This window comes from Sapajus apella, unplaced genomic scaffold (genome assembly GCF_009761245.1).
Source record: "Sapajus apella isolate SASKATOON/1434 unplaced genomic scaffold, GSC_monkey_1.0 scaffold44, whole genome shotgun sequence".
NCBI lineage: Eukaryota > Metazoa > Chordata > Mammalia > Primates > Cebidae > Sapajus > Sapajus apella.
In genome coordinates this window covers 904,536-931,132 of record NW_022436984.1, presented here as the reverse complement: position 1 = coordinate 931,132, position 26,597 = coordinate 904,536, and the positions used below count along the sequence as shown (strand labels likewise).

At 48.3% G+C, this 26,597-nt stretch overlaps 3 protein-coding genes across 13 annotated transcripts in view; 1 reads left to right on the top strand and 2 right to left on the bottom strand.

Annotated features, from left to right (window-relative positions):
* CAD (carbamoyl-phosphate synthetase 2, aspartate transcarbamylase, and dihydroorotase) overlaps positions 1 to 2,624 on the bottom strand; it is a 29,697-nt gene extending 27,073 nt beyond the window's left edge. Inside the window, exons 1-2 of one of the 2 annotated variants that reach the window (XM_032301291.1) lie at positions 2,283 to 2,624; positions 1,902 to 2,041 (exon numbers count right to left, since the gene is read on the bottom strand). In XM_032301291.1, the coding sequence (XP_032157182.1) occupies positions 1,902 to 2,041; positions 2,283 to 2,364 (222 nt within the window). In that variant the 5' untranslated portion in view covers positions 2,365 to 2,624. The remainder of the gene's footprint in view (positions 1 to 1,901; positions 2,042 to 2,282) is intronic. The other variant, XM_032301292.1, reaches the window with a different exon arrangement.
* Positions 2,625 to 2,753: 129 nt separating this feature from the next.
* ATRAID (all-trans retinoic acid induced differentiation factor) lies at positions 2,754 to 7,407 on the bottom strand. 3 transcript variants are annotated; one of them, XM_032301303.1, is made up of 7 exons: positions 6,839 to 7,407; positions 5,693 to 5,814; positions 4,041 to 4,112; positions 3,888 to 3,959; positions 3,680 to 3,801; positions 3,287 to 3,384; positions 2,754 to 3,067 (listed from the first exon to the last, which is right to left on the bottom strand). In XM_032301303.1, the coding sequence occupies exons 1-7, from the start codon at positions 6,935 to 6,937 to the stop codon at positions 2,963 to 2,965; spliced, it is 690 nt and encodes a 229-aa protein (XP_032157194.1). In that variant the 5' UTR covers positions 6,938 to 7,407; the 3' UTR covers positions 2,754 to 2,962. The 3 variants fall into 3 exon arrangements, with proteins under 3 accessions (XP_032157194.1, XP_032157196.1, XP_032157195.1); XM_032301305.1 differs by having other exon boundaries at positions 5,693 to 5,817; positions 7,145 to 7,263; XM_032301304.1 differs by lacking the exon at positions 3,888 to 3,959 and having other exon boundaries at positions 2,755 to 3,067; positions 6,839 to 7,145.
* Positions 7,299 to 18,926, top strand: SLC5A6 (solute carrier family 5 member 6). 8 transcript variants are annotated; one of them, XM_032301297.1, is made up of 18 exons: positions 7,299 to 7,420; positions 7,827 to 7,893; positions 10,182 to 10,254; positions 11,052 to 11,584; positions 11,892 to 11,957; positions 12,291 to 12,342; positions 12,702 to 12,769; positions 13,283 to 13,437; positions 13,858 to 13,998; positions 14,176 to 14,305; positions 14,692 to 14,780; positions 15,231 to 15,343; positions 15,695 to 15,762; positions 16,482 to 16,568; positions 16,722 to 16,903; positions 17,120 to 17,223; positions 17,466 to 17,581; positions 17,940 to 18,926. In XM_032301297.1, the coding sequence occupies exons 4-18, from the start codon at positions 11,192 to 11,194 to the stop codon at positions 18,084 to 18,086; spliced, it is 1,911 nt and encodes a 636-aa protein (XP_032157188.1). In that variant the 5' UTR covers positions 7,299 to 7,420; positions 7,827 to 7,893; positions 10,182 to 10,254; positions 11,052 to 11,191; the 3' UTR covers positions 18,087 to 18,926. The 8 variants fall into 8 exon arrangements, with proteins under 8 accessions (XP_032157188.1, XP_032157190.1, XP_032157189.1 ...); XM_032301298.1 differs by having other exon boundaries at positions 7,356 to 7,468; XM_032301293.1 differs by lacking the exon at positions 7,299 to 7,420 and adding an exon at positions 7,530 to 7,645.
* Positions 18,927 to 26,597: the final 7,671 nt, after the last annotated feature.

Below are 26,597 nucleotides of genomic sequence, written 5' to 3'. Positions count from 1 at the left end.
AAAAAAAAAAAAAAAAAAAAAAAAAAGATAACATATCAGCCTGGACAATGTGGCAAAACCCAATCTCTACAAAAAATACAAAAAAATTAACCAGGCATGGTGGCATGTGCCTGTAGTACCAGCTGCTTGGGGGGCTGAGTTGGGAGGACTTCTTGAGCTCAGGTGGTGGAGGCTGCAGTGAGCCATGAACATGTCACTGCACTCCAGCCTCAATGACAAAGTGAGACCTTGCCCCCCCTCCAAAAAAAAAAAAAAAAACATAAACTTGTTACTCAATAGATAAGCATTTAATAGCTACACAGAAACAGAAAGTTTATGTGGGAGGGATCAGCATATTTAAACTGCATTCAGCTCAGTGATGATGAGTTTAGGAACCTGCATTCTGAGACTGTTCAGGAATCTGCAGGATAGTTTGGCAAAGCCCTCCCTGGCCAGGAGGAGTAATCCATTTATACGCACAAGTGGCTCCAGGAGGTCTTGCCCACCCTGGTCCTATTAGGGACTCAAATTCGTAGTTTTTTTTTGTTTTTTTTTTTTTTTTTTGTTGGGGGTTTTTTTTTTTTTTTTAGACGGAGTTTCACTCATGTTACCCATGCTGGAGTGCAATGGCACGATCTCGGCTCACCGCAACCTCCGCCCCCTGGGTTCAGGCAATTCTCCTGCCTCAGCCTCCTGAGTAGCTGGGATTACAGGCACGCACCACCATGCCCAGCTAATTTTTTGTATTTTTAGTAGAGACGGGGTTTCACCGTGTTGACCAGGATGGTCTTGATCTCTTGACCTCGTGATCCACCCGCCTCGGCCTCCCAAAGTGCTGGGATTACAGGCTTGAGCCACCGCGCCCGGCCAATTCGTAGTTTTATAAACTCAATTTTGTCAGTGTGCCTAGAGTTGACAAAAGTGATGACTGATATAGGTTAATCAAATTCACAAGAAACTGTACTATCAACTAGAATGCAGTGTATTTATAGGTTTGTGATGAACCTATACATTCCTTTCCAGGAAGAATAGTATGTATGTGCTCTATCTGGAGCGCTCTCTCCCCAGTGTCAGGGTGACTGGGAAGGCAAATTAAGAATTAAAGGCTTAGATGTGTGAAATTAGGCCAAAACAAATTTTGAGAAATGCTACTCTAGGCCAAATTGACTTTCTCTGTTACCTTAATTACTAGATGTTGGTTTCTAAATGCTTGAATTGTCAGAGGGCAACTTAGTTTCCAAATTTCAGAGGTGAAGGAAGAGGGGAAACCTCACTGTAGGAAGAAATTCAGTTTTCTCACCTAGAGGTAAGAACACAACTGAAAAGCAAAAAAATCAGACGGGGCAATGTCAGTAGGTCTAGAAGATGATAATCAATGATACTGGTTTTGTAGGTAAACTGGCACCCACTGTCACTGCGAAGTGTGTGACCCTAGTTTCCAGTCTCTTTCCACTAATTTATGTAGTCCTAAAAAGCACTGTTCCCATCACATGACTCTGCTACTTTAAAAAAAAACAAAACAAAAAAAACCCCTCAATGGATCCTTTACCAAATCAAGCTGACTCTGCTTTGGCTCAAGTCCCTCCATGCCCACTGTTTCTTATTTATCTGCAAGCTTTTTTCTCATGACTTCTGCATTCCTAACAATTACCTCTTTTACGTTCCTTGAACCATGCCATACAGAATGCTTAACAAAGGCCGTATCTTTCTCCTCTGAGGCCTTCAACACTCTGTGCCTCCCACGGCACTTAGCAACCCCTGCCTAACTAGTTAGTAGTAAGTAGTCTTAGTCCCTCACTTTCTACTTCAGTGGGTATGTTTTCTGAAGGATGCCCAGCAGGGTGTCAACGTCTCCTACTTCACTAACAGTTAACAATTGCTGATTTGAAAAGGAATGTAGAGAAAGCACTGGGTGTGGCTACCTTGCAGAGACCGAACTCATCCATTTCATCTGGGGGGATGCCATAGTTGCCGATCAGAGGATAGGTGAGCACTAAGATCTGTGCTTTGTAGGAGGGATCAGTAAGGGCCTCGGGGTAGCCGACCATGCCGGTTTGAAACACTGCAAGAAAGAAGCTGGGCTGGGCTCCGGCAGGCCACCCTTAGGAACTCCCCGAGCGATGAGCACGCCCCAGTGGAGGCTGCCTTGGTGGCGAGAGGTGGACACGCTGGGGCCCGTGGGCACCGAATGCGGGGGAGGGGGTGTGCTGGCGGGAAAATGGCGGGGTCTGGATGGGGAAGGTTGGGCGGAGAAGCGCATCACAGAGTGGGATAAGGTCTGCAGCCTACCCGGGCTTGCTTACCCACTTCCCCGGCAGTCGACACGGCGGCCCCAAAGGGCTGGCCCCGCAGGACCGACCCGTCCTCCAACACTAGGGCCGCCATGGGAAGGGAGCTCAGAGGCGGGGACGAGTACGGAGAAGCGTGAAGGACTGCAAACTCCACTGGAACCACGTGAGGATGGCGCGCGGGAGTCGGTCCACGTGGCTAACGGCGCGGGGCGCTGGAGAGAAGGCGGGCGCGGCAGGCGCAGGAGCCTCGAACGCGCCTGGTGGCGGCAGAGACGCAGCCGGCGCGAACACCGGCAGCGTGAGGGGCGGGGCTGGGCACGTAAGGGGCGGGGCTCCCGGAGCCACTAGGAATGAGCCCTCGTAGTATCCGCACTGCAAAACCAGGAGGAAACCTGAAAAAAATCGGCTGCCTTAAAGCAGTCTCTCCCACCCAAAGCTAGAAACACCTAAAGGCAGGACGCTTTTACTTAAAAAGAAAGACAGAAAGAAAAAAAAGTGTTTATTATAGGCAACAACACAAATGGGAACTGGTACTTGTCTACACCAGGGGAGTGCAATTTTTCAACTTCCAATGGCGACCTCAATCTTGATGCAAATCCACTGACCAAAGATGCCTGTCTAGGAAGCAGAGCTCCGTGGATGGGCTAAGATAGATGAGATTGATCTTAGGTCAATGGTAAGACCTATGTGGTTCATGAAGTCTTGGCTTTTCGGCGCTGGGTCCCCCAAAGCAGAATGGAGATGGATAGAGTGGTGGATCCCAGAATCCCGAAGAACATAAGCAATGAGAACGAACCCTGTGAATAACAGACCAAAACATATCCCATACAACGTTACACAGAGGGCGACATCCTAACACCTAGTTCATCCCCAATGTATATCACCTCGTCTAGGCCAATTCTATAGTTTTCGCCCTAGAGGTAATTTGTATTAGCTCCTGGTCTGTGGCTCTCCTTTCTGAGAGGTGTTGCTCTATGCATTCCTTGTATCCCTAGTTAGAAGGCCTAATTCCTCACCTGGCGCATACACTTATATCCGTGGAAACCATCAGCACAAACACACTGCAAAAAACCTGGACCATCAGGTACACAAGATCCATTCTCAGGACACATTTCTGGGGACCGGAGAGAAATAGAGAACATCACTGCATCCATCTCATTAGGCATATTTCTCAATTATCTGTTTCAACTTAGATTCTCTGAATCATTTCTAAGATAAAGGAAGTGGAAAGATTATAGACAAAAACAGTAACAATAATAGCATACACCTTAAGATCTTTTCTTTCAAAGGGGTTAGAGCCCCAGAACTCTGAATGAAAGGCATTTAAGCAACTTTGTCTTCCTGATCTAAAGTGGAAAATACAAGGAAGAAAAGACAATTCCCAGAAGCTTGGAGGTAAGACAGCATACCTGGGTTCCCAGTGTTATTGCAAAGGTTCTTTTGGCCTTGACAGATTTGGTTGTCTATATAAGAGGTGATAGTATTCCAGGCATTAATTCCTCCAGGACAGTTGACATCTTGTGGCAGTATCCTAAAGACAAACGTGGTCATAACATACAAAGTTGCTAAACTCACAGCATTGCCCCTCTTTGATTCTCTTCCCATACCCTTACTCACAGAGTCTGGAGCTGAGTAAAGCCACGGAAGGTGTTGGCCAAGTCACCTTTGAGAGGGTTTGCTTGCAGATCTCTGCAAATCACATACTGTCAGCACTTTCCCATCAACCTACACTATATTAGCCTTTTGGGTGGGAGGTGTCTAACTACTTACATGATGATAGTGGTATGTGCCTGATGAAAGTCTGGACCAGGGTCCTCCAGAGAACAGTTCTGGAGATCCAGCCTGAGGACACAAAGTAATCAACATAACTGTGTGTTACTCTTTATCTTCATCCACAGCAGTTTGTATTTGACTACACAACCCCCTTTTCAGCTAATAGTAATTGAACACAGTTGTGTTCAGACTCACACACTAGGTGCTGTGGTAGACATTTTAATCCTGCATTATCTAATAGAGTCACCACTTGCCACATGTAGCTACTTAAATTTAAATTAATATAATCTTAGGCGGAGTGTAGTGGCTCACTCCTTAATTCCAGTACTTTGGGAGGCCAGTGCAGGGGGATCACTTAAGCCTAGGAATTTGAGACCAGCCTGAGCAATATAGTGAGACGCTGACTCTATAAAGAAAAATTAACCTAAAAATTGACTGTCTCATTTGCACTAGCCATATTTCAAGTGCAAATGGAATAACCACGTTAGTGGCTACTCTACTGGTTAGCACAGATATGGAATATTTCCATAATCACAGAAAGTTCTATTGGCCAGCAATGTTCTAATAGGTTATGCATCTACTGGGAGAATTGTGTTTATTGTCTATATTAGTGAATCTCATATTATGATTTTCAGATCCACAGAGGGCCTTTAAATTAAAAAAAACACGTCACATAAATGAAATTTTTTCCACATGTATTTTCTACCACAGATTGGTTGTAAACTGCTGGATATTAAGGATCATGCCACACTTTTTCTTCACTATCTACTGCTGTCAATTCCTTTATTCTAAAAATATTTACTGAGTGCCTACAAACTGCAAACACTGGGGGAATGTTAAAAATATATAACACAGTATCTTACACTTTTGAGTGGTTTGCAATGTGGTTATGGAAACAAGACCACTGCCCAAAATAGAAACACTGTATATATTAAATTACAATATGAAAGAAACCACAGGACAGTGTATAAAATATATACTAAAGATTACAGGAAGTTTAAAAAAAGTATTAATCAGGATTTTAATAGTAGTAGAAAATATTCACAAAAGATGTTGGAATTGAAGGATGGATATGTCCTAATTTGGTGGAGGAAGGCAATTTCAGGTATGGAGCGAGGCTTGAACAATGGTAGAATGCCTTTGAGGGTAGGCAAATCTGGTTGGCGCCAGACCCCTTATGGAGGTTTGAGTGGACAAGTAATTGGAAATAATGTTGGAGAAGTGGGTTGGGACTAGTCTATGGTAGTTCATGGTTTGAATTTTATCCTGAGAGCAACAAACAGTTACCTAAATATAGTATTAAAGCAAGAGAGCGATAATGGAAAATGTTGGTTTTCTGAAAGCTTAATATAGAAAAGTATTTAGGTAGATTAAGGAAGAAGAGAGTGGAAGCAAAACACAACATTTTTAGTTTGAAGTTAGGGTGCACTTAGTAGGAAATGTTTAATAGGAAGAGCAAGAGGTACCCATATGTACCTGGGGTGTGGAAAGGTAAAAAGACCCTAAAGAGATCTAGTTTTGGTAGACACCTGCTTGATGGTTACAGCTGAAATAATAATAGGTGGATTCTCAAAATAATATAAGGGTAGAAAAGCAGCCAGCCTAAGGAATGGCCTGTATCCAATATCCAGGGATGTCTTCTCCCTCACCCCAAGATGGTGCCATTCTGATTCAGGCAGCAACGGGCATGTAGCATTAGCTCTCGTGTCGTTTTACAATAAAGGGCCACTTTTGACAAATTTTGCACACTCCCTGGACATTGGGTGCATATCTGCAGAAGAGAAAGAAACATTAGAACTCCAGAAAGAAAAGCCAAGAAAAGAACAAACGGGGATCAAGAATTAACTGCCAGTACGCCTTTCAAGAATTCCTCTAACACGGGGCCGATAAATGGTTCGTGTCCTACCCTCATAACAGGCTAAACTAGGAGATGCCATTTCTTCCTCTAGAGTCCGGTGCCCAATCAGCTCCCCAGAGACTTTCAGTAATAGACATCGCCCAGGGGAAGGTCCTCATTTCTGAAAATTACTATTCGAACATATTTATTATGCCCTCTACAGAGACTTCTCAATCTGACAGCCTCAGTTTGTCCCGGTGTAAAAGGACCGCGGTAAAGAACCGTAAATAGCCGGGCGCGGTGGCTCAAGCCTGTAATCCCAGCACTTTGGGAGGCCGAGGCGGGTGGATCACGAGGTCAAGAGATCGAGACCATCCTGGTCAACATGGTGAAACCCCGTCTCTACTAAAAATACAAAAAATTAGCTGGGCATGGTGACGCGTGCCTGTAATCCCAGCTACTCAGGAGGCTGAGGCAGGAGAATTGCCTGAACCCAGGAGGCGGAGGTTGCGGTGAGCCGAGATCGCGCCATTGCACTCCAGCCTGGGTAACAAGAGCGAAACTCCGTCCCAAAAAACAAAAAACAAAACAAAAAAGAACCGTAAATAACTCATCAAGCATTACAAAATAAAGTACAGCCCTACCACCGCACGATACACGGCGTTCGTGCGTAGAGCTTGCACAAAGAGCCAGAGGACCCGTCTGTAGAAAGAACTTATTCTAAAATTAAGGAACGAGATCAAGTTTCACAGGTCTTTGAAAGTCAGCAGGACTAGGGCGCCGAAGGCCTGCACGACGTGAGCACTCGGGAATAGGACTTGGCTGGGCAGGGTCGGGAAGTGTCAGGGACGAAATCAGAGCCGCAGGCCGGCAGAGGGGAAGGGGGAGCCGCGGGCGAGCGCGAAGCACGGCTGGCCATCGACCCTGCTTCAGCCCGACCTCAAACTTGCTTCTGTACCTCGGGTAGAGCCAGAGCCCTTTCCACGCCCAGAGCAAGTAGCAGGGCGACAGCCCAGCGCACCAGGATCGTAATACTACTCCGGCCGCGAGGCGCCATTTTCCGCTCCCTTGGTTCTCCGCTGCTAGCGCGACCCGACCCCCGCAGCCCCGCCCCACGGCGCGTCAGGCCCCCTTCCCCGGGCGTGGCCTAAACGGCCGGGTCCAGTCGCCCTGGGCGGGGGGGGGGTGCTGCCCCTGCTCGCGGAACTCGGCGTTGGTCTTCAGGCGCCCCAGCCTTCTTTCGGGGACACTGGCCGAACCCCTTTTCCTATTCTCCTTTAGTGAAGGCCTCCGCCGTCGCCGCGCGGCTTCCCAGAGCCGACTGTGGGCTCCTTCAGCCTGGCGTTCCCCGCGCCTGGATGTCGAGGTCGCGTCTCCGCGGAGACTGTGGCCAGTCCATCCGCCCTCAGTAAACATGGCGGCGCGGCGAGCTGGGCTGGCGGAAGGCGGGCGGAGGGCGAGGGCGGGGACGGAGCCCCACGGGCTCCTGGTGTGCGCGCCGCGGACCGGCTCTGGCTACCCACGTGTGGAGACCGGGCAGGTGGGCTTGGAGAGCGTGAGTCGGCACCGAGAGGCCCCGGGGAGCGGCGTAAGAGTGGGGGTGGGGGCGGGGGCGGGGGCGGGGGCGGGGGCTGGGGGGCGGGGGCTGGGGGCAGGGAGGGGCGGAGCGAGCCAGCCCCTGGCTGAGAAGATCTGAAATGCGAGCGGTAATAAGGTGGTCGTGGTCACCGCGTGGTGGGAATCTGGAAGCCAGGAAAGAACGAGGGTGAGGGTGATGGAGGAGGAAAGGTCAAACCGCAAACTCCAGTGGGAGGACAGGAGCCCGGAACGCCCTGGGCACCTAGTCACCTTCACCTTAGTCGTGATAGTGCGCAGCGTCCCGGAGCCTGGCTAAGAGGTAGGAGCGGGATAGACGCTTCCCTAACTCATTTTCTTTGCCTTCTCAGGAAAAGGGAGCGATGTTGATCTCTAGAAGCACAGATGGACCTTCCTAGCCCTTGCTGAACTACGGAGGTAAGGAAGTGCGGCGCTGCCCCAGGGCGGGCCAGTGCCCTGACTGAGGGGCGCCAGGGGAGCCCTGCTCCCGGAGCGACTGTTGTAGGGTTTTTAGAAAACCACAGATCTGTTCTCAGAATCTAGTCTGTTACTGGGTCAGGTTTTTCCTGTCTTCCTTTGCTCTCTCTTGTGCCTTCTAGGAGAATTCTGCACACATCATGGAAATAGAATTTTATCAGGAAGTCCTATCAGCAGAGTATCTTGTACGTCTGTGTGCCATGTTGGGATTTTCCTGTCTCTGACCAGCTGCCTAACTATACCACTAACCCCATAGTGTTCTATGTTCTTTGCACACAGCAGATATCATCTTTCCTCTTCCTCCCCAGTAGTTCCCATCATCTCTATCATAGCAGTGAAAACTTGCCAAGGACAAATGGGAAAACTCAGGGTGTTACAATGTGCAAAGCCCCAGGGCATCTTTAGGTTAAACCAGAGTTTAAGCCCAGGCCGGACATGGTGGCTCTTGGCTGTAATCCCAACACTTTGGGAGGCTGAGATGGGTGGATCACCTGAGGTCAGGAGACCAGCCTGGCTCACGTGGTGAAACCCTGTTTATACTTAAAAAAAAAAAAAAAAATTAGCGCCGGGCGCGGTGGCTCACGCCTGTAATCCCAGCACTTTGGGAGGCCGAGGCGGGTGGATCACGAGGTCAAGAGATCGAGACCATCCTGGTCAACACGGTGAAACCCCGTCTCTACTAAAGCTACAAAAAATTAGCTGGGCATGGTGGTGCGTGCCTGTAATCCCAGCTGCTCAGGAAGCTGAGGCAGGAGAATTGCCTGAACCCAGGAGGCGGAGGTTGCCGTGAGCCGAGATCGCGCCATTGCACTCCAGCCTGGGTAACAAGAGCGAAACTCCATCTCAAAAAAAAAAAAAAGAAAATTAGCTGGGCATGGTGGCACATGCCTATAATCTCACCTACTCAGGAGGCTGAGGCAGAAGAATCTCTTGAACCTGGGAGGTGGAGGTTGCAGTGAACCAAGATCTGCACCACTGCTTTTGCACTCCAGCTTGGGCAACAAGAGCAAAACTCAGTCAAAAAAAAAAAAAAAAAAAAAAAAAAAAAAAACCAGCCTGTTGGAAAACTTGTAGAACATGTGATCCAAGAGTTGCCAGCTGTGATTTCCTCTCTATTGGCCCCAAGAAGTTCAGAGTTCAGGTTTAGTCTGCATGAGGCCATAGCTTGCCAGCCAATGTCTGCCTAAGAACACACCGTGGGAGAGCCAGAAGTCAGCCTAATCTTTCTCCTAGTGGGCAAAAGCAGAAGACGCAGTTTAATATGTCTCTTGGTTGGTTGAAATCTAAACTATGTCCTGTGAATGACTGACTACATCACTTTGCCCCTCCCCTGGTTCTGGGAGTAGTGAACACCTGTCATAGCTACAGACAGTACTTCTTCTTTCTCTCTTGTTTTTTATCATGCTGCGTAACCTTGAGCAAGTTATTTAATCTCCATTTTCTTGTGATAACTGGAGAGTATTCATGTCTCAACCTGAGACATGGTGTTTTCAAAAGTTATTACTTCGTTATTTATTATTGCTAATGTTTATAAAGCTCCTCACACACTGCTGGGTTACATAGCAGGTGTTCAAGGAGTGTTAACTGTCATCATGTTAGGCTGTCTAACTACATGGCATTCTCTGTTTTTTCCCCATACCAGTAAATACACCAGTAAATACAGCAGAGGATTGCCTCTGAAGACAATATGGTATGCATGGAGAACAGACAGGGTGGATGGTGAATCCCTAGACCTGGGTTCTAATTTACCCTCTGACAATAGTAGGCTCTGTGGTTTTAGAAAGGTCACTTGAAACATCTGAGCCTTAGTGTGTTTATCTGTGAAATGGTCAGTGGTGGGGGGGTTGGTCATAATAGAGGTATCCAAAGATTTAAGATTTTAAATATTGTGATCCCCTCCCTCTTTCTCTGAGGATTGTGGTATATTCTTGGAGGATTAACATATCTTGTGTAGGAGTTGGAAAATCAACTTTCAACTTTCCCATCTTTCCAGTTCCTGCTTTCCAACTCCCTCCTGCACAGAGTGCCAAAAGTACTTTAGGCTGAAAGACTAATCCATCGAGGAATGCTATTGAATGTGAGTTCCCTTTTCCCTTTTCTGGAGTCGTTGGAGTTTGGGGGCCATAGGGTGACAGGGTCATTTGGAGCACAGCAATTGGTTACCTGAAGGGGCCAGAACAAATGACTGCTGAGCGCCACCCCACCCCCAATTCCTGATCTCACCACAGCCACTCATAGAGCCAGATCTTCAGCTCTGCAACTCCAGGCAACTCTGCCTCAGGACAAGGATTGCTTTTCCAGGTAGGTGTCTGCCCCCAGCAGGATGCGACCACTCTCTCTGGCTGGTGCCTTTGCCTCTCAGCTCCTTGGCTGGGTTGCTTCTTTCCAGAATGGAGAATCATAACTCTGAAACCCTGACCCTAGCATGGTGCCCTCTCACCTTTCCCCTCTCACTTTTGAATCCAACAACTCTTCCTGCGTCTGCTTTTGGCTATGGTGTGGCAAGTAGAGGGGTTGAGAGGCGGGTGGCAGCGCTTATTTAGTGATGTTGGGGAAAACCTAGTGGTTGGCCTGGGGCTGCCACAGAGGCAGTCTTACCGATGATCAGTTAGGAGGATGACACTGGAGATCATGGGTAGCAAGAGCTGAGGCCAGGGGCAGTAGGGGAAGCCCTGCTGCCATTAGTCTCCATGTTGTCTTTCCTGCTGGGCTGTGGCGCCAGGCTGGGCTCTGCTGGCTTAGTATATTGTAGTGACTAGGTCTGTGCCTTCAAGTGGGGCCAGGAAATTCTGCAAAGAAACTTAGGCTAGAGTTTATTTTTCTTTTGCTACTTGGGTGGAGACCTAAGAAGTTTCTTGAATTTCACAGCTCTTGCATACCCAAAGGTCCTGGCCAAGTTCTATTGTCTCTTGGCTGTGTCACTCTGCTGCTTCCCCCTCACTTACCTCCCCTACCAAACCCATATCAGGGACTCCAGACCCTGAAAGGCTACCGCTATGCTGGCTGGTCCACTTCTGGTGGGCGTGGGATATACAAGGCCCAAGGGTGAATGGCTACCAAGGCAAAATAGGCCTTACTAAGAGCTAATTCCTTTGCAGCTCACCCTGAACAGTATCATTCCGTGGAGGAAGACTGTGAGACCTTGGCTGGAAGCCAGGTTGTAGCCACACATCCGCCCCTGCCCTAGCCCAGAGCCCTGGAGCGTCAGCTGGCTGCAGATCACAGATACAGTGAGGATATGAGTGTAGGGCTGGGCATCTCAGCCCCTCTTTCCCCAACCTCAGACACAAGCATGGGCACGTCCACCTTCTCCCTTGCGGACTATGTGGTGTTCATCCTGCTGCTGGTTTTCTCTCTTGCCATTGGGCTCTACCATGCTTTTCGTGGCTGGGGCCGGCATACTGTCGGTGAGCTGCTGATGGCGGACCGCAAAATGGACTGCCTTCCGGTGGCACTGTCCCTGCTGGCCACCTTCCAGTCAGCTGTGGCCATCCTGGGTGTGCCATCTGAGATCTACCGATTTGGAACCCAGTATTGGTTCCTGGGCTGCTGCTACTTCCTGGGGCTGCTGATACCTGCACACATCTTCATCCCCATTTTCTACCGCCTGCACCTCACCAGTGCATATGAGGTGAGCAGGGACAGAAGGGAAAAGCACATGGGACCACTGGGGTTGGGGTGGAGAGGATAGACAGGCATATATGAAGGACCTGGGACTCTGGACCTTCTCCACCTAATGAGAATGACAGAAAATTCATTGTGTGTTTTTAGTTCTTTGATGTCGGGAGTGGGAGCAGGGTTGTAGAGGGTGCATGCCAAGTGGGACTCAGAGAGGGTATGGGTTGGATATTCCCTCGTGCTCCTGAGCATCTTGAGGGAAGTTTTGTGTGAGTTGTGGGGGTGAAGTCAGGAGGAAAACCTTTTTTCTGTATACCCAGTACCTGGAGCTTCGATTCAATAAAACTGTGCGAGTATGTGGAACTATGACCTTCATCTTTCAGATGGTAAGTAGAATGAGGATAGAAACCAAGCCTGGGGCATGTTGGGGGACCTGAACTCAAGTGTGCTGAGGGAATTCAAGTCTCCCCTTCTGTGAGACTGGCAGGATTGAAATTCCTGCTAGAGGTTAGCATCTGTAAAGCCCCTGGAGGCCTATTCCTTCTAATTCCAGCACAGATACTATGGTGGCAGCAAGCCAGAATTTGGGAGGAGGAGGAAGAGGGAAGGGAGCCTAGGTGAGAGGAAGCCATGAGTATATTGGTGCTGAGGCCCATCTTTCTTCCTCTCTCTTCCCACCCTCCCCCTTTCCCCCCTCACATTTTTTCCACATCCAACAGGTAATCTACATGGGGGTTGTGCTCTATGCTCCATCCCTGGCTCTTAATGCAGGTGAGGAGTCACACAGCCATGGGAGGCTAGGAAGGCACCTTTGGGAGGGGCAGATGGAGAAGAGTGTGTGGAAAAGAACCTGACCTTGGACAGGGAATTAATTTACATGTACTGCTTAAGCCCTTGGGTGGGTCTCTACCAGAGGGAGGCTTGGTCCACCTCACTTGAAGGCTAGTGACATGTTACCATACCTCATCTGAACTGGTTAAGCAATACCTTTTGGTAGCGCTCTGCAAACTTTTTTTTCCCATTGTGGTGAATGATTTATTTCATTGTTAATCACCAAATGCTTTATCTCTGTGGCATGACATGATTGCCCCACCAAGGCTTCTAAGCTCATGTGGCTTATGTGCTTACAGTGACTGGCTTTGATCTGTGGCTGTCAGTGCTGACCCTAGGCATTGTCTGTACCATCTATACTTCTCTGGTAAGTGCAGCAAGTCCTGGTGGGGGGGAGGGGAAGGGATGAAGTAAAGAGGGGAGATGGGAAGAGAAGGAAGAGAAGAGATAAGCTGAGAATATAGGTGAGGAGAATACAGGTAAAATTCTAGGGTGGGATGAGGTAAGATTTATGATAGGATTTAGCAGTGGGTATGGCATATGAAGGTAGAGGATGGGATGGGAATGATGTCAACGGAGTCACAGCAATTATGTGCCTAACGGAGGAGAGTCCCCTCATTGGTAGTATGTCCTTAGGGTGGATGGTTACAGGAGTGTCCAAGAGAGAGAATATAGTCATGGGTTTTTAGTTTCTGTTTCTGGTTGGGTCAGTAAAGCCCCTTCCTCATTTCTCTTTTATACTTCTCACTAGAGACAGAAAATAAAAACTGGTTTCAGGCTGCAAAAAAGCCTAAAACAAAACAGAACAACAAAATAAGGCAGGTTGGACAAGCTGCGTTTGGAAGGCCTCTGTGGTAGGTTTGCTGTGCTTTCCTTGCAGGGTGGACTGAAGGCTGTCATCTGGACAGATGTGTTCCAGACACTGGTCATGTTCTTTGGGCAGCTGGCAGTTATCATTGTGGGGTCGGCCAAGGTGGGCGGCCTCGGGCATGTGTGGGCTGTAGCTTCTCAGCACGGCCGCATCTCTGGGATCGAGTAAGTATGCCCCTACCCCTGGCTGGGGTCTGCAGTTGCCTGGGTGCTGAGCCCATCTTAGAGGCTGGTCTTAGGGCTCTAGTAAGCAGAGGGCATATTGGGAAGCCTGAGGTGTAGCAGCAGACAGCGGGAAACTGGCCCGGCAGAAATGGAGGGTGATTACGGTGCCCGGCTAGTATTTATGGAGGATCAGGACGTTACCTGGGATCAGTACCTGGAATGAGGCTGTGGTGGAAGAGTGGAGCCTCCCTCTAACTGGCTGTGCTGTCTCTCGAGTGCATCCAGCTTCTTGCCTTCAGTCACTCCCTTGGCCCTAGCAGTGGTATCTCTCCTTTCGTCTCCACTGACTCCTGTTACCAAGAGGGCAGGAAGGCTGTGTCTCTGGGGCTTTGCACAATGACTGGGTGGTGTCTGTTACAGGCTGGATCCAGACCCCTTTGTGCGGCACACCTTCTGGACCTTGGCCTTTGGGGGTGTCTTCATGATGCTCTCCTTGTATGGGGTGAACCAGGCTCAGGTACAGCGGTACCTCAGTTCACGCACGGAGAAGGCTGCTGTGCTGTGAGTGCAGGGCCAGGAAGAGAGTGGAGCAAGGTCTGGGGGAAGGGATTCCCTAGAGATAATTGGGGTGGGGCAGGATGCCAGAGTGCATACACATCCACTGGGGTGGGTCACCTGAGGTCAGGGGCACATGCCTGAGGGTGCCTGTTAATGTAGGCTCTCCTCTTGGCATTGCAGCTCCTGTTACGCAGTGTTCCCCTGCCAGCAGGTGGCCCTCTGCATGGGCTGCCTTATTGGCCTGGTCATGTTCGTGTATTACCAGGAGCATCCCATGAGCATTCAGCAGGCTCAGGCAGCCCCAGACCAGGTGAGAAGGCCCTCTCCTGTTCCTGTGAGGGCAGGCCTGGCCCCTCACTAGGAGTGTCTAGGTAGGAAAGGACTGACCTGCAGAAAGGACTCCCACCCTGGGTGGGAGATGGTTGTAAAGTCCTTTCTCACTCTGAGATGCTAGCAGTCTAACTTGTGAGGATCCCAGCCTGTGGGCAAATTGTCATTCCCTCTGCAGAGCCCATTTTCTCTCCTCTTAATGTGCAGTCACTTGGATCAGCAGAAACGGCTGGGCCCTGGTTTCCCTTCTAACACACCCAGTCGTGGTACACTTGCTGGGGCATGTGCAAAGGGAGCTTCCCTACAGAGCTACCCTGGGAAGGCCCCTCTCTGAGGACAGCTCTGTACCTCCCGCTCTGCTTGCAGTTCGTCCTGTACTTTGTGATGGATCTCCTGAAGGGCCTGCCTGGCCTGCCGGGGCTCTTTGTTGCCTGCCTCTTCAGCGGCTCCCTCAGGTACTCCCTTTGACCATCTCACTCAGGCCTGAGTCACCTGACCCCCATTTGGTACAAGGTGATGAGTGAAGTGGGGTGGCGAGGGGAGGGGGAGGGGAATCCCTCTGAGTTTCTTACTGTGCCTGTCCCATCTGTGTGGGTAACAAGGATTAGCTCATCTCTGTAGGCCAGAGCACATTTTCTCTCAAGAGATACCCCTGTTTTGGTTAAGAGCTCTTTTATGGTACCATAAATTGATCTACTTGAATGAAACCCATATCCACATTCAGAAAAGGACTGTGTCCTTGCCTTCCAGGGCTGATCTGAGGTGGCATTAGGTCCAACTATGAGGAGGTTTCCCGGTGGTACGTGCCATCTCCCCGCTTTAGGGCACCATTTCCTCCATAGAGTTCCATAGGGCTGATAGTTCTGCCTTGCTCAACTGCTCATCCCCTTATTCCTCTTTTTCAGCACTATATCCTCTGCTTTTAATTCTTTGGCAACTGTGACAATGGAAGACCTGATTCGACCCTGGTTCCCTGAGTTTGCTGAAGCCCGGCCCATCATGCTTTCCAGAGGCCTTGGTGGAGTCATGCTTCCTTATTTCTTCAGCCTGGGTCTTTCTAAGCTACACCCTGACCACTGTCATCAATCTGCTGTAAAACACCCACTTTATCCAGGGCTCAGCACTTGCCTAATGAAGCACACAACCTTCCCTACGTGCATGGTTGTTTACATCTCAGGGCATGGTCTAGGAAGGTCTCTGAGTCACATAGGAATGAGGACTTGGTGGGAGGAAGCTGGAGCATGATGTAATATGCCTTTGTTTTCAGGGAAACAGAGGTGGTAGTTTGGCTGAGCAGGGAGCCTTGCTTTACCCCATTGCTTGTATTAACCCACATCTTTTTGTTTTCTCTCCTCTCCTTTTTCCCCAGCCTTTGGCTATGGGCTACTTTGTCTGGGAATGGTCTATATTTCCTCCCAGATGGGACCTGTGTTGCAGGTAATAACTATAGAGGGTAGAAAGCAGTTTTAAGGGAGAGAAAGAATCGATTGAAACAGGAAGTTGAGAAAGGCAGCTATATTGAGGGGAGTGACCAGGGGGCAGGTGTAAAAGATTCCCCTTTGATGGACCACCTTTACTGTGAACAGACTTTCAAGCAGCCAGAGGCCCCAGGGTCATTCCTGGGATATTGTAGGCTCAGAGAGCTAAGGATCAGCCTCAGAGGAGAACCCAAAGCACATCTCTCTCCCCATCAGCCCTTCAGCGGCCATTCCTGCCCTCTGGAGTTCTTTTTTTGAGACGGAGTCTCGTTCTGTTGCCCAGGCTGCAGTGCAGTGGCATGGTCTCGGCTCACTGCAACCTCCACTCCCGGATTCTAGTGATTCTCCTGTTTCAGCCTCCTGAGTAGCTGGGATTACAGGCATACACCACCATACAGGCTAATTTTTGTATTTTTAGCAGAGATGGGGTTTTACCATGTTGGCCAGGCTGGTCTCGAACTCCTGACCTCAGGTGATCCACCCACCGTGGCCTCCCAAAGTGTTAGGATTACAGACCTAAGCCACGGTGCCCGGCCACTTCTGGAGTTCTGATTGTCCCCATAAAAGAGACAGATCTGACAAGTGGGGCTCTGAGGCCATGGCGGGTGGCTGTGCCCTGTGGTAAGGCTGGGCATCTCTGAGTCTGTGTTCTTTTTTCTTCTCTCCCTGTCCTCCTAGGCAGCAATAAGCATCTTTGGCATGATTGGAGGGCCACTGCTGGGACTCTTCTGCCTTGGGATGTTCTTTCCTTGTGCCAACCCTCCTGTGAGTGATGCATCTGGATCCACAGTCATGTGCAGTGGGATGGGCCTGGGGGACAGGTTGGCAGGGCTGTCACCTGTCCCAGTGGAGAGCTGGGAACTGCTGTGAGGGCTGGCAGGGCTGGCCTTGTGACAGGTATGCACTGTGTCTCGGCAGGGTGCTGTTGTGGGCCTGTTGGCTGGACTTGTCATGGCCTTCTGGATTGGCATCGGGAGCATCGTGATCAGCATGGGCTCCCACATATCACTCCCTCCCACTAATGGGTCTAGCTTCTCCCTGCCCAGCAATCTAACCGTTGCCACTGTGACCACACTGATGCCCTCGACTACCCTCTCCAAGTAAGGCGGGGCTTGCTGTCTTTCTCCTTGTTTTCTCAAAGCCCTCCTTTGAGGGCTTTCACAGGGGTCTTGCTAAGGGATAGGCCACCAGAGGCCCCAGGGAAATGTTGGGTATTGGGTCCCAAGACGCTGGGACCATGCGGGCGAGTGGAGACTGGTGCCCAAGGAATGCTCTGCCAACGAATTGCTGATTATCCTCCCCTCTGCTCTTCTCAGGCCCACAGGGCTGCGGCGGCTCTATTCCCTGTCCTACCTATGGTACAGCGCTCACAACTCCACCACAGTCATTGTGGTGGGCCTGATTGTCAGTCTGCTCACCGGTGAGGGTGTGGGATTGCAGTGCAGATGAGCACCGAGGGTCTATGGGAGAGCCCTAGGGGACTCTACCCTCTGGGGAGAAAGGCTCCTGCCCTCTGAGCTCTTGGGTGTCCGTAGCTGTCAGGTTTTTCTGCTGGGATGTAGGAGGTGGGTGGGGACTGGGGCCTCTGCGGCCCAAGGGAGGACATGGGTCCGCTGCTGTGGATGGTTCCACGCAGAGACTCAGAAGCACCTCTGCCTTCAGGAGGAATGCGGGGCCGGTCCCTGAACCCTGCGACCATTTACCCAGTATGGCCGAAGCTCCGGGCCCTCCTGCCCTTGTCCTGTCAGAAGCGGCTCCACTGTGGGAGCTACAGCCAGGTAGTACCTGCTGTCCAAGTGACCCCTCCCTGCCCTTCTCTGCAGATGCTGACCCTCCAGGTTCCTTTCCACCCCGTTTCTCTCCCCCTTCCCTCGGTACCCCTCTCTCTCAGGATCAGCTAAACCTGGACTGTCCCACATGGCTGTCTCAGCTTCTACCCATAGGGGATGCACTGGCTTGCGGGATAGAAGGATCTCAGGGCTCAGAGGAGATCAGCCCCAGTTTGGGCTGGTCAGCTGCCCTCCCCTTGCTGCGCTCCCCACTGTGCTGTCTAGCAGGGACCTTTTCTATGTGAATCCCATCACCATCTGTAGTTCATATTTACCAGCTCCACCCTCCTTTGCTCTGTGTTTGTAGAACCACCTCATAGATGGTGAGCTGTTTTCCAAGAAGCTGAGGAATGGTGTGCTGGGGGACAGCAGAGACAAGGAGGCCATGGTCCTGGATGGCACTGCCCCTCAGGGGAACAACCCCACCTGCGTCCTCCATGAGACCTCCCTGTGATGTTGACTCAGGACCCCGCCTCTGTCCTCACTGTGCCAGGCCGTAGCCAGAGGTCACCCTGTAGTACAGTGATGCGTCTTGGTGTGTTCTGCAGGGACAGGCCTGGATGACCTAGCTCATACCAAAAGACCTTGTTCTTAGAGGTTCTCGCTGGCAGTAGAAGCTGTTACATCTCAAGCATGTGAGGCACTGTTTCCCTCCTCGCCTGCCAATCTGTTTTCTAAAGGACCAGGCTTGGAGGGAGCAGGATCATGTCAGAAATAAGGATAGAAGTGCATCCTCTGGGGAAAAGATAATGGCTTCTGATTCAACATAGCCAGAGTTCTTTGAAATGGCTAGAAACAGCACTCCGGTCATAACTGCCCCAGGGCCCAATTCAAGACTAACCGTCTCCACTGTGAAACTGGAAGCTGCGTCCCCTGTAGTCCACATCTCAGCACCAGTTCTGCCAGCCACAGTGGGCCCCTGTGATTACTTTCAGATAGCCTGTGACACTCAAGCCCCTCTCATTCTTATCTGTCTACCTCTTGTGAAGAGGGAGGTTTTGGTGTCCCTGGGTCTCTGGGAATAGAAGATCCATTTGTCTCCTTTGTGTAGAGCAGGCAAGTTTTCTGCCTCACTGCCTCCATCCTCCACCTCTGAGATGGACACTTAGAGACGGGGTAAATATGGATCCCAGAAACGAGGGCCATGACTGGGTCCACTGTAGAACAGCCGTCTATTTACCCGACTCCTGGGCCAGGCCACTATGGTGTCATTTCTGTCATCTCTGCCTGGTTTCCTTTTGGAGTTTCTTCCCCACATATTGTTCCTGAGGAATAAAAACTACCATTGGACCTAAAATTTGGGCTCCTGTACTCTCTCCGCCTGCTCTTGTCCACCCTGTTGCATCCCCTGGATAAGGAGTCCCATCCCACGTACAGGACACCTTCCCGTGCTGAGGAGGGGGGCTGCTGTCAGGGATAGCATTGTGCTCACCAGGGTGGAAGATACACACTCTCTCCTAAGGTTTCTCATCCCCTGGGGCTTACTTAGTCTATTCCTTCTCTGGCTCCATTTTCCCTTTGCCAGAAAAATCTTTTGCTCTCAGGTTTTTACTTTTGGAACTGGTGGAAGAATGTTCCCATATGATTTTAGAAACGGAACATTCTGGCTGGACTTTTATGGTCTTATGAAGAACAGCATGCTCATACCCTCCCACACCTGGCCTGTGCTCCTGCCTGGCCCTGTCCAGCTGCCCACATCAGCTCTGCACAAGCTCTCCAGGGTCTCCTAGCAGAGACCCGGTCCCAGGTATATCTGAGTTTAGCCTTATCTGAGGCCTTCTCCTGGAGCTTCTAGAGCACATTCTAGCTGTTCTCACATTCAGTGCAGCTCAGGCCTGGGATGTTCTGTGTCCCTTTTTCTACCTCTACCCCAGCTCACTCAGTCACACCCCAGCCCCTTTCACCTCTGCCCTGGCCAGCCCTGTGGAGGAACAGGGCCCGGCTGTGCCAAGAGTCCAGACGCTAGCCACTCCCAACCTGCCCAGTCTGTATTTATATTCATGACGATAATGATGTCTCCTAATGGATCTTAAACCTGCTGCCCTGAATTTTTTTTTTCCATTCCACAAGGCTCTGGTCTTGAACATGGACATTCCTTCTCAGTATGGACTTTAGATATCTGGTCATGATCTATTCTAGGTCTAGGAAGGTTCTTTGACCAGCCAAAGGTATGTCCACTGAATTTATCATATTTCACATGTCTGAGTGGTACAGGGAGAATTGAGAGAATGATATACCCAGGGTTTAATTTGCCAAATTAGGGCAGAAGTGAGTCTATGTGAGAGGACATGAAAACATTTTACTAGGGGCCTCTGGCCTCAGGCATATTTTGTTTTGTCTTGTGAATTAAAAACTCAATGATGGAAAGATGAGAAGCCTATAATTATCGTTTAGAAAAGAATCTTTTGGGAGACAGGCAAGAGGATTGCTTGAGGCCAGGAGTTCCAGACCAGCCCTGGCAACATAACCAGACCCCGTCTCTACAAAAACAAAAATTAGCCTAGCCCGCATGCTGGCATGTACCTGAGTCCCAGCCACTTGGGAAGTTGAGGTGGGAGGATTGCTTGAGCCCAGGAGGTTGAGGTTGCAGTGAGCCAAGATTGTACCACTGCATTCTAGCCTGGGCAACAGAATAAGACCTTTAAAAGAAAAAAAAAAAATCCCTTTTCTTTCATAGATTGTTTTTGGGGAATGTAATTGAATCTATCATGCCAGGGTCCCAAATTCAAGCCTTATTTGTTTCCCGATTCAGGTGCCCTAGTAGAGCTGCTTCTAGGACAGGGTCTCACCAACGTAGGCAACAGGAACTGAGAATGTCTATGAAAACTAGAAGTGGACAATTTGTAGCTCAAGCCCTACAGGAAGGTGAGACTGAGGATTGTATGTCATCAAGAACTGTTGAGGGAATGGGATCTTGTCTGGATTCTTGGGGCCTGACCTCTGAACTCATTTCCTGGCCAAGCCAGTGTCTGTAGGAGAGTTGAGAGCAGGATACCCCTCACTGCTGCCCTTGGTCCAGGGTTTTAGCATAAAAAAATACATTGGTTGGCCGGGCACGGTGGCTCAAGCCTGTAATCCCAGCACTTTGGGAGGCCGAGGCGGGTGGATCACGAGGTCGAGAGATCGAGACCATCCTGGTCAACATGGTGAAACCCCGTCTCTACTAAAAATACAAAAAAAAATTAGCTGGGCATGGTGGTGCATGCCTGTAATCCCAGCTACTCAGGAGGCTGAGGCAGGAGAATTGCCTGAACCCAGGAGGCGGAGGTTGCGGTGAGCCGAGATCGTGCCATTGCACTCCAGCCTGGGTAACAAAGAGCGAAACTCTGTCTCAAAAAAAAAAAAAAAAAAAAAAAAAATACATTGGTCATATCTGCAAACACTAGGATTGTAAAGTGAGTAATGCTCACAACTGCACTCTCTAATTCCTCCAAGAATTGTGCACCCTTCTGGTAGAAGTGAGGAGAGTCCCAGAACATGCCATGTTGACTCTGCCCAAAGGTCTGCCCTCCTCTCTGTAGTCCCTCTCCCTGGGGCCCAAGGGCACTGTTTCTTGGCTAACAACCTCACCCACCCTACCAATCTGCCAAAAGTTCTAGACATAACTGGGCCCTCATTTGTTCAGTATATTTATCAATCACTTACTACATGTAAAGCCCTAACCCTTTTTTTTTTTTTTTTTTTAAAAAAAAGAGTCTTGCTCTGTTGCCCAGGCTGGAGTGCAGTGGCACAATCTCAGCTCAGTACAGCCTCCGCCTCCTGGGTTCAAGCAATTCTCTGACTCAGTCTCCTGAGTAGCTGGTATTATAGGCACCAACCATTATGCCTGGCTAATATTTTGTATTTTTAGTAGAGATATAGTTTCACCATCTTGGCCAGGCTGGTCTTGAACTCCTGACCTTGTGATCCACTCGCCACCAGGCTGGTCTTGAACTCCAGACCTTGTGATCCACTCGCCTTGGCCTCTCAAAGTGCTGGGTATACAGGCGTAAGCCACCACACCCGGCTGGGCCTCGCCTTTTATACAGCTAAAGAAACTGCTTTGGGCCGGGCGCGGTGGCTCAAGCCTGTAATCCCAGCACTTTGGGAGGCCGAGGCGGGTGGATCACGAGGTCAAGAGATCGAGACCATCCTGGTCAACATGGTGAAACCCGGTCTCTACTAAAAATACAAAAAATTAGCTGGGCATGGTGGCACGTGCCTGTAATCCCAGCTACTCAGGAGGCTGAGGCAGGAGAATTGCCTGAACCCAGGAGGTGGAGGTTGCGGTGAGCCGAGATCGCGCCATTGCACTCCAGCCTGGGTAACGAGCGAAACTCCGTCTCAAAAAAAAAAAAAAGAAAAAGAAACTGCTTTGACAACCCAGGACTCTACCAGGTGTCAATCTGAAATTCTTGCATTTTAACTATATTTGCACTGAAGAGGAATTAAGAACGCTACAGGATTAAAAACTTTCAAGAGTTATGATATTTAGGGGAAATGGCAAAAAGATCCAATTCTTCATACAACTTTCAAACCTTATAACAGAGAGCAAAGATGCTCTTTCATTGCTAACATAGGTAAACCTTATTCTTCATGCAGCATTTTAAAAGTCTGAAGGTGTAGTCTAAGGCTTGGGTTCAAATACTGGTACATCTGTCTAACCTTAAGCATCAGTTCTTCATCTGTTACATGTGAAATTCACAGGGTTAAGAACTCAAAACTATATTGCATGCATATATGTACATATATATATATATATATATGCATGCCTTAAATATCAGTTATTGTAATAATTATTCATTGTAGTTTTCAAAGCACTTTTCATATACCACCTGATATATGATATTCTTCCTTGAAAAAGAAATACTTCCCATATCATCTGGGTTTTTAATATGCAAAGTAACTGGATTGCTTGGCTGGTAAGTGTTTGAGGCAGAGCTAAAATGAGGGTCTATGACTCCCAGCAGCCCACCAAGTTGTATTTGTGTTGTCATGAACACAATGTCTTTTTGGATAGGATATTGTTATCTGGGTTCACAGAGTGTTTCCTGGGACATCAGTCCCTAGTACAGTGAGGTGCTAAGTAGGGGGCGATGGTACTATATCATTCTAGAATCTTTCTGTAGCAGTGGCTTGAAAACTTTTTTGACTGAAATCCACAGTAAGAAATATACTTTACATCATGATCCAACATACATATAAATTGCATTTTTTTTTCTTTTTTTTGAGACAGGGCCTTGCTGTATCGCCCAGGCTGGCTTGCAGTGGCGCCATCTTGGTTTACTACAACTCTGCCTCCCAGGTTCGACTCAAGCAATCCTCTCACCTCAGCCAGGGCTACATGGGGAGGTACTTAGCCAGGGAACAACCCATAACATACGATGTGAAGAACTCACATCAATTACAAACAAAATACAATTTGGAGCCATTGCTTTGATTCATGCTAAGACGACTGCAGTTTTACCCAAATTGCTTTTACAATGTCAGTGCAGATATTCATAGAGTGAAAAGGGCAAATTACATTTTAGTCTTACTATATAAGAAAACAGTTTTAACTTTAGTGACTCCCTGATAAGATCTCAGGGACCCCTAGGGTTCTGTGGACCACACTTTGGGAACTGTCGCCCTAAACCAGGAGACATACAAGAATTATCATAATAACATATTAACCTTAGGCCGGGTGCCATGACTCATATCTGTAATCCTAGCACTTTGAAGGCCAAGGCGGGTGAGTTCAAGACCAGCCTGGCCAACATGGAGAAACCCTATTTCTACTAAAAATACAAAAAAAAAAAAAAAAAAATTAGCCATGTGTGGTGGTGTACCCCTGTGATCCTAGCTACTCTGGAAGCTGAAGCAGGAGAATCACTTGAACCCAGGAAGTGGAGGTTGCAGTGAGCCAAGATCACACCACTGCACTCCAGCCTGGGCAACAGAGTGATACTCCATCTCAAATAAAAAAGAAAGAAAAAAAAGAAAGCAAGTCACATCACAGAAGGACACACTGTGATTCCGTTTGTTAAGGTTCAACATGGAAAAAAATAAGCTCTATTGTTTTTGGCCCCATAGGAAGGTGGTAAAACCACGAAAAAAGGCAAGGCAATGATTAACTTCAAAGTCAATATAGTGGCTCCTTGAGGGAAGAGGGTGGATAATGTGATCAGGGAGGGCCTTCAAAGGTACCAGCACTGTTGTAGTGGACATCACAGAGGTTCACTTTATTTATTTATTAATTTATTTTTCTTTTTGAGATGGAGTTTCACTCTTGTCACCCAGGCGGGAGTGCAATGGCATGATCTCGGCTCACTGCAACCTCTGCCTCCTGGGTTCCATAAATTCTCCTGCCTCAGCCTCCTGAGTAGCTGGAATTACAGGGACCTGCCACCATGCCTGGCTAATTTTTGTATTTTTAGTAGAGATGGGGTTTCACCATGTTAGCCAGGCTGGCCTTGAACTTCTGACTTCAGGTGATCTGCCCACCTCGGCCTCCCAAAGTGCTGGGAGCCACTGTGCCCAGCATAGAGGTTAACTTTAAACATTACAAATATGTATGTATTAAATGTGTGTACCTCACAGTAAATATTTTTTCTTTTCTTTTTTTAAAGATGGGGTTTCACCATGTTGGTCAGGCTGGTCTTTAACTCCCAACCTCAGGTGATCCACCCGCCTTGGCCTCCAAAGGGCTTGGATTACAGGCATGAGCCACCACACCTAGCCAGTAAATATTTTTAATCTATTGATATCATATACAGATCATTGGCATCACTATCTATTTTCAGTATGTTATTAAGGAGAAAAAGCAAGATGCAGAATAACATATAATATGCCACCATTTCTAGTAAAAATGATGAGCAAAAGAATATGTCAGTACTTATCTGAATATGCATAAACTATCTCTAGAGTACTATGGAAGAAACTAACAATGATGACTGGCTGAGAGAGGGGCCAGCAGGAAGGCAGACAGGGTTAAGAGGGGCCTGATCTCTTATCTCTCTATGCCTTTTTAAAAAAAATTTTCTTTTGATTTAGACATGGCTATCAGAATTTCTATGCCTTTTAAAACAATTTATAAAGAGTAATAGTAATACAGGAACAATTTTAAAATTTGTGAAAGCAAATTTCTCAGTCTTTTATGGCTCCTGGGTTGGTTGGTTTGTTTGTTTATTGCATTTTAGGTTTGTGTTTGTTTGTTTTTGAGATGGAGTCTCACTCTGTTGCCCGAGCTGGAGTGCAATGGAGTGATCTTGGTTCACTGCAGCCTCTGCCTCCCGGGTCCAAGCGATTCTCCTGCCTCAGCCTCTGATTACAGGCATGGACCACCACACCCAGCTAATTTTTGTATTTTTAGTAAAGATGAGGTTTCACCTTGTTGGTCTCCTGACCTCATCATCCATCTGCCTCGGCCTCCCAAAGTACTGGGATTACAGGCATGAGTCACCACGCCTGGTCCAGCTCTTGTGTTTTGTATCTCGTTGAGAAAGGTATTTACCACCCCAGTATTACTAAAAATATAGTTTAAAGACCTTTAATGTTTCAACTTTTTTCTCTAAATGCTTAATTGTTTTACCACCTGTGTTTGATGTGATGGGGCAGAAGATTTGATCTAATGTTATTTTCTCTTCAGTGGATAGCCAATGATCTCATACAATTTATTGAAAAAACCAGCCGGGCGCAGTGGCTCACGCCTGTAATCCTAGCACTTTGGGAGGCCGAGGTGGGTGGATCACCTGAGGTCAGGAGTTCAAGACCAGCCTGGCCATCACGGTGAAACCCCATCTTTTTAAAAAAAAAAAAAAAAAAAAAAAAAAAGAAGAAACCACTCTTCCTTCAAGACCTTAAATGCCACCACTATCATAAGCTACATTTATATTGCAAAATCAATTTCTATTTATAAAGCTTTCTGTACATTTAGATCCACATTTTCATGTATGGCAGGGAAAATTCCCACTCATAATCTTTTTAAAGATTTTTTTTTGGCTGTTATTGAACATTCTCTCTTCCAAGAGAGAGTCAGAATTCTCCAATTCCAATTTTAAAACCCTACTAAGATTTTATTAGGATTGTATTAAACTTATAGACTAATTTGATTGTCTTGCATGACAACAGCAGAGAAACTGGTTTTCCTGGACCACATGAGTGCCAGATCTGTGCGGCTTTCCATTCAGTTTTTTGTGTGTGTGAATTTTTGTTATTTGCTTTTGACAGGCAATCTCAGAGAGCCCTCACTCTGTCTGAATTCTCCACAAGGGGTCCCCAATATCCAAAGTATGGATGGCTCTTAGAGTGGGCTCCCCTCAGTCTTTCCCTAGGTGCTATTTCAAAGTGGCAAGCAGGCTCAGGTGATCAAGGCTCATTTAACTTGCATTATTTACACGTAGAAATGCAGTAATGATCCTAATCAATCCGGTTTAATCACCTCGACAGATTGAGAGACGCTTTCCATTTACTCTGCAAAACATGCTGACCAGTGGGCAAAGCCCACTGAAATCGCACAGCTAGTGGCTACTCTCTGAAACAATCGCACACATGTGACTCTCCCACTGGGTTGCCAGGAATCAGTTGTGTTTTTTTTCTCAAATCTGTGTTTGCTGATTGTACAGGTATTCTAATCACCTTGTTGTTATCAGGTGGGCGTAGAAGGCCAAGTTCCCTACAGAGCTCCCATTAACACCCTAGGAAGAGCACCTGATTACTTCCAGGCAAGAGTGTTAAGTTCAGGCTCCCCACTAGCCTCTGCTGACACACCCTGGCTGGGGAGGAGTGCTTCCTACATGGCCTCCAGTTACACTGTGGGTGCGGGACTCTACTTTCTGATGCTAGGGATTTCCATTTTGAACATTTTATGTAAATAGAATCATAAAATATGTGGCCTTGTGTGCCTGACTTCTTCACTTACCATAATGTTTTCAAGGTTTATCCATGTTGTAGCATGCATCAGGACTTCATTCCTTTACATTGTTTTTTTTTTTTTTTTTTTTTTTTT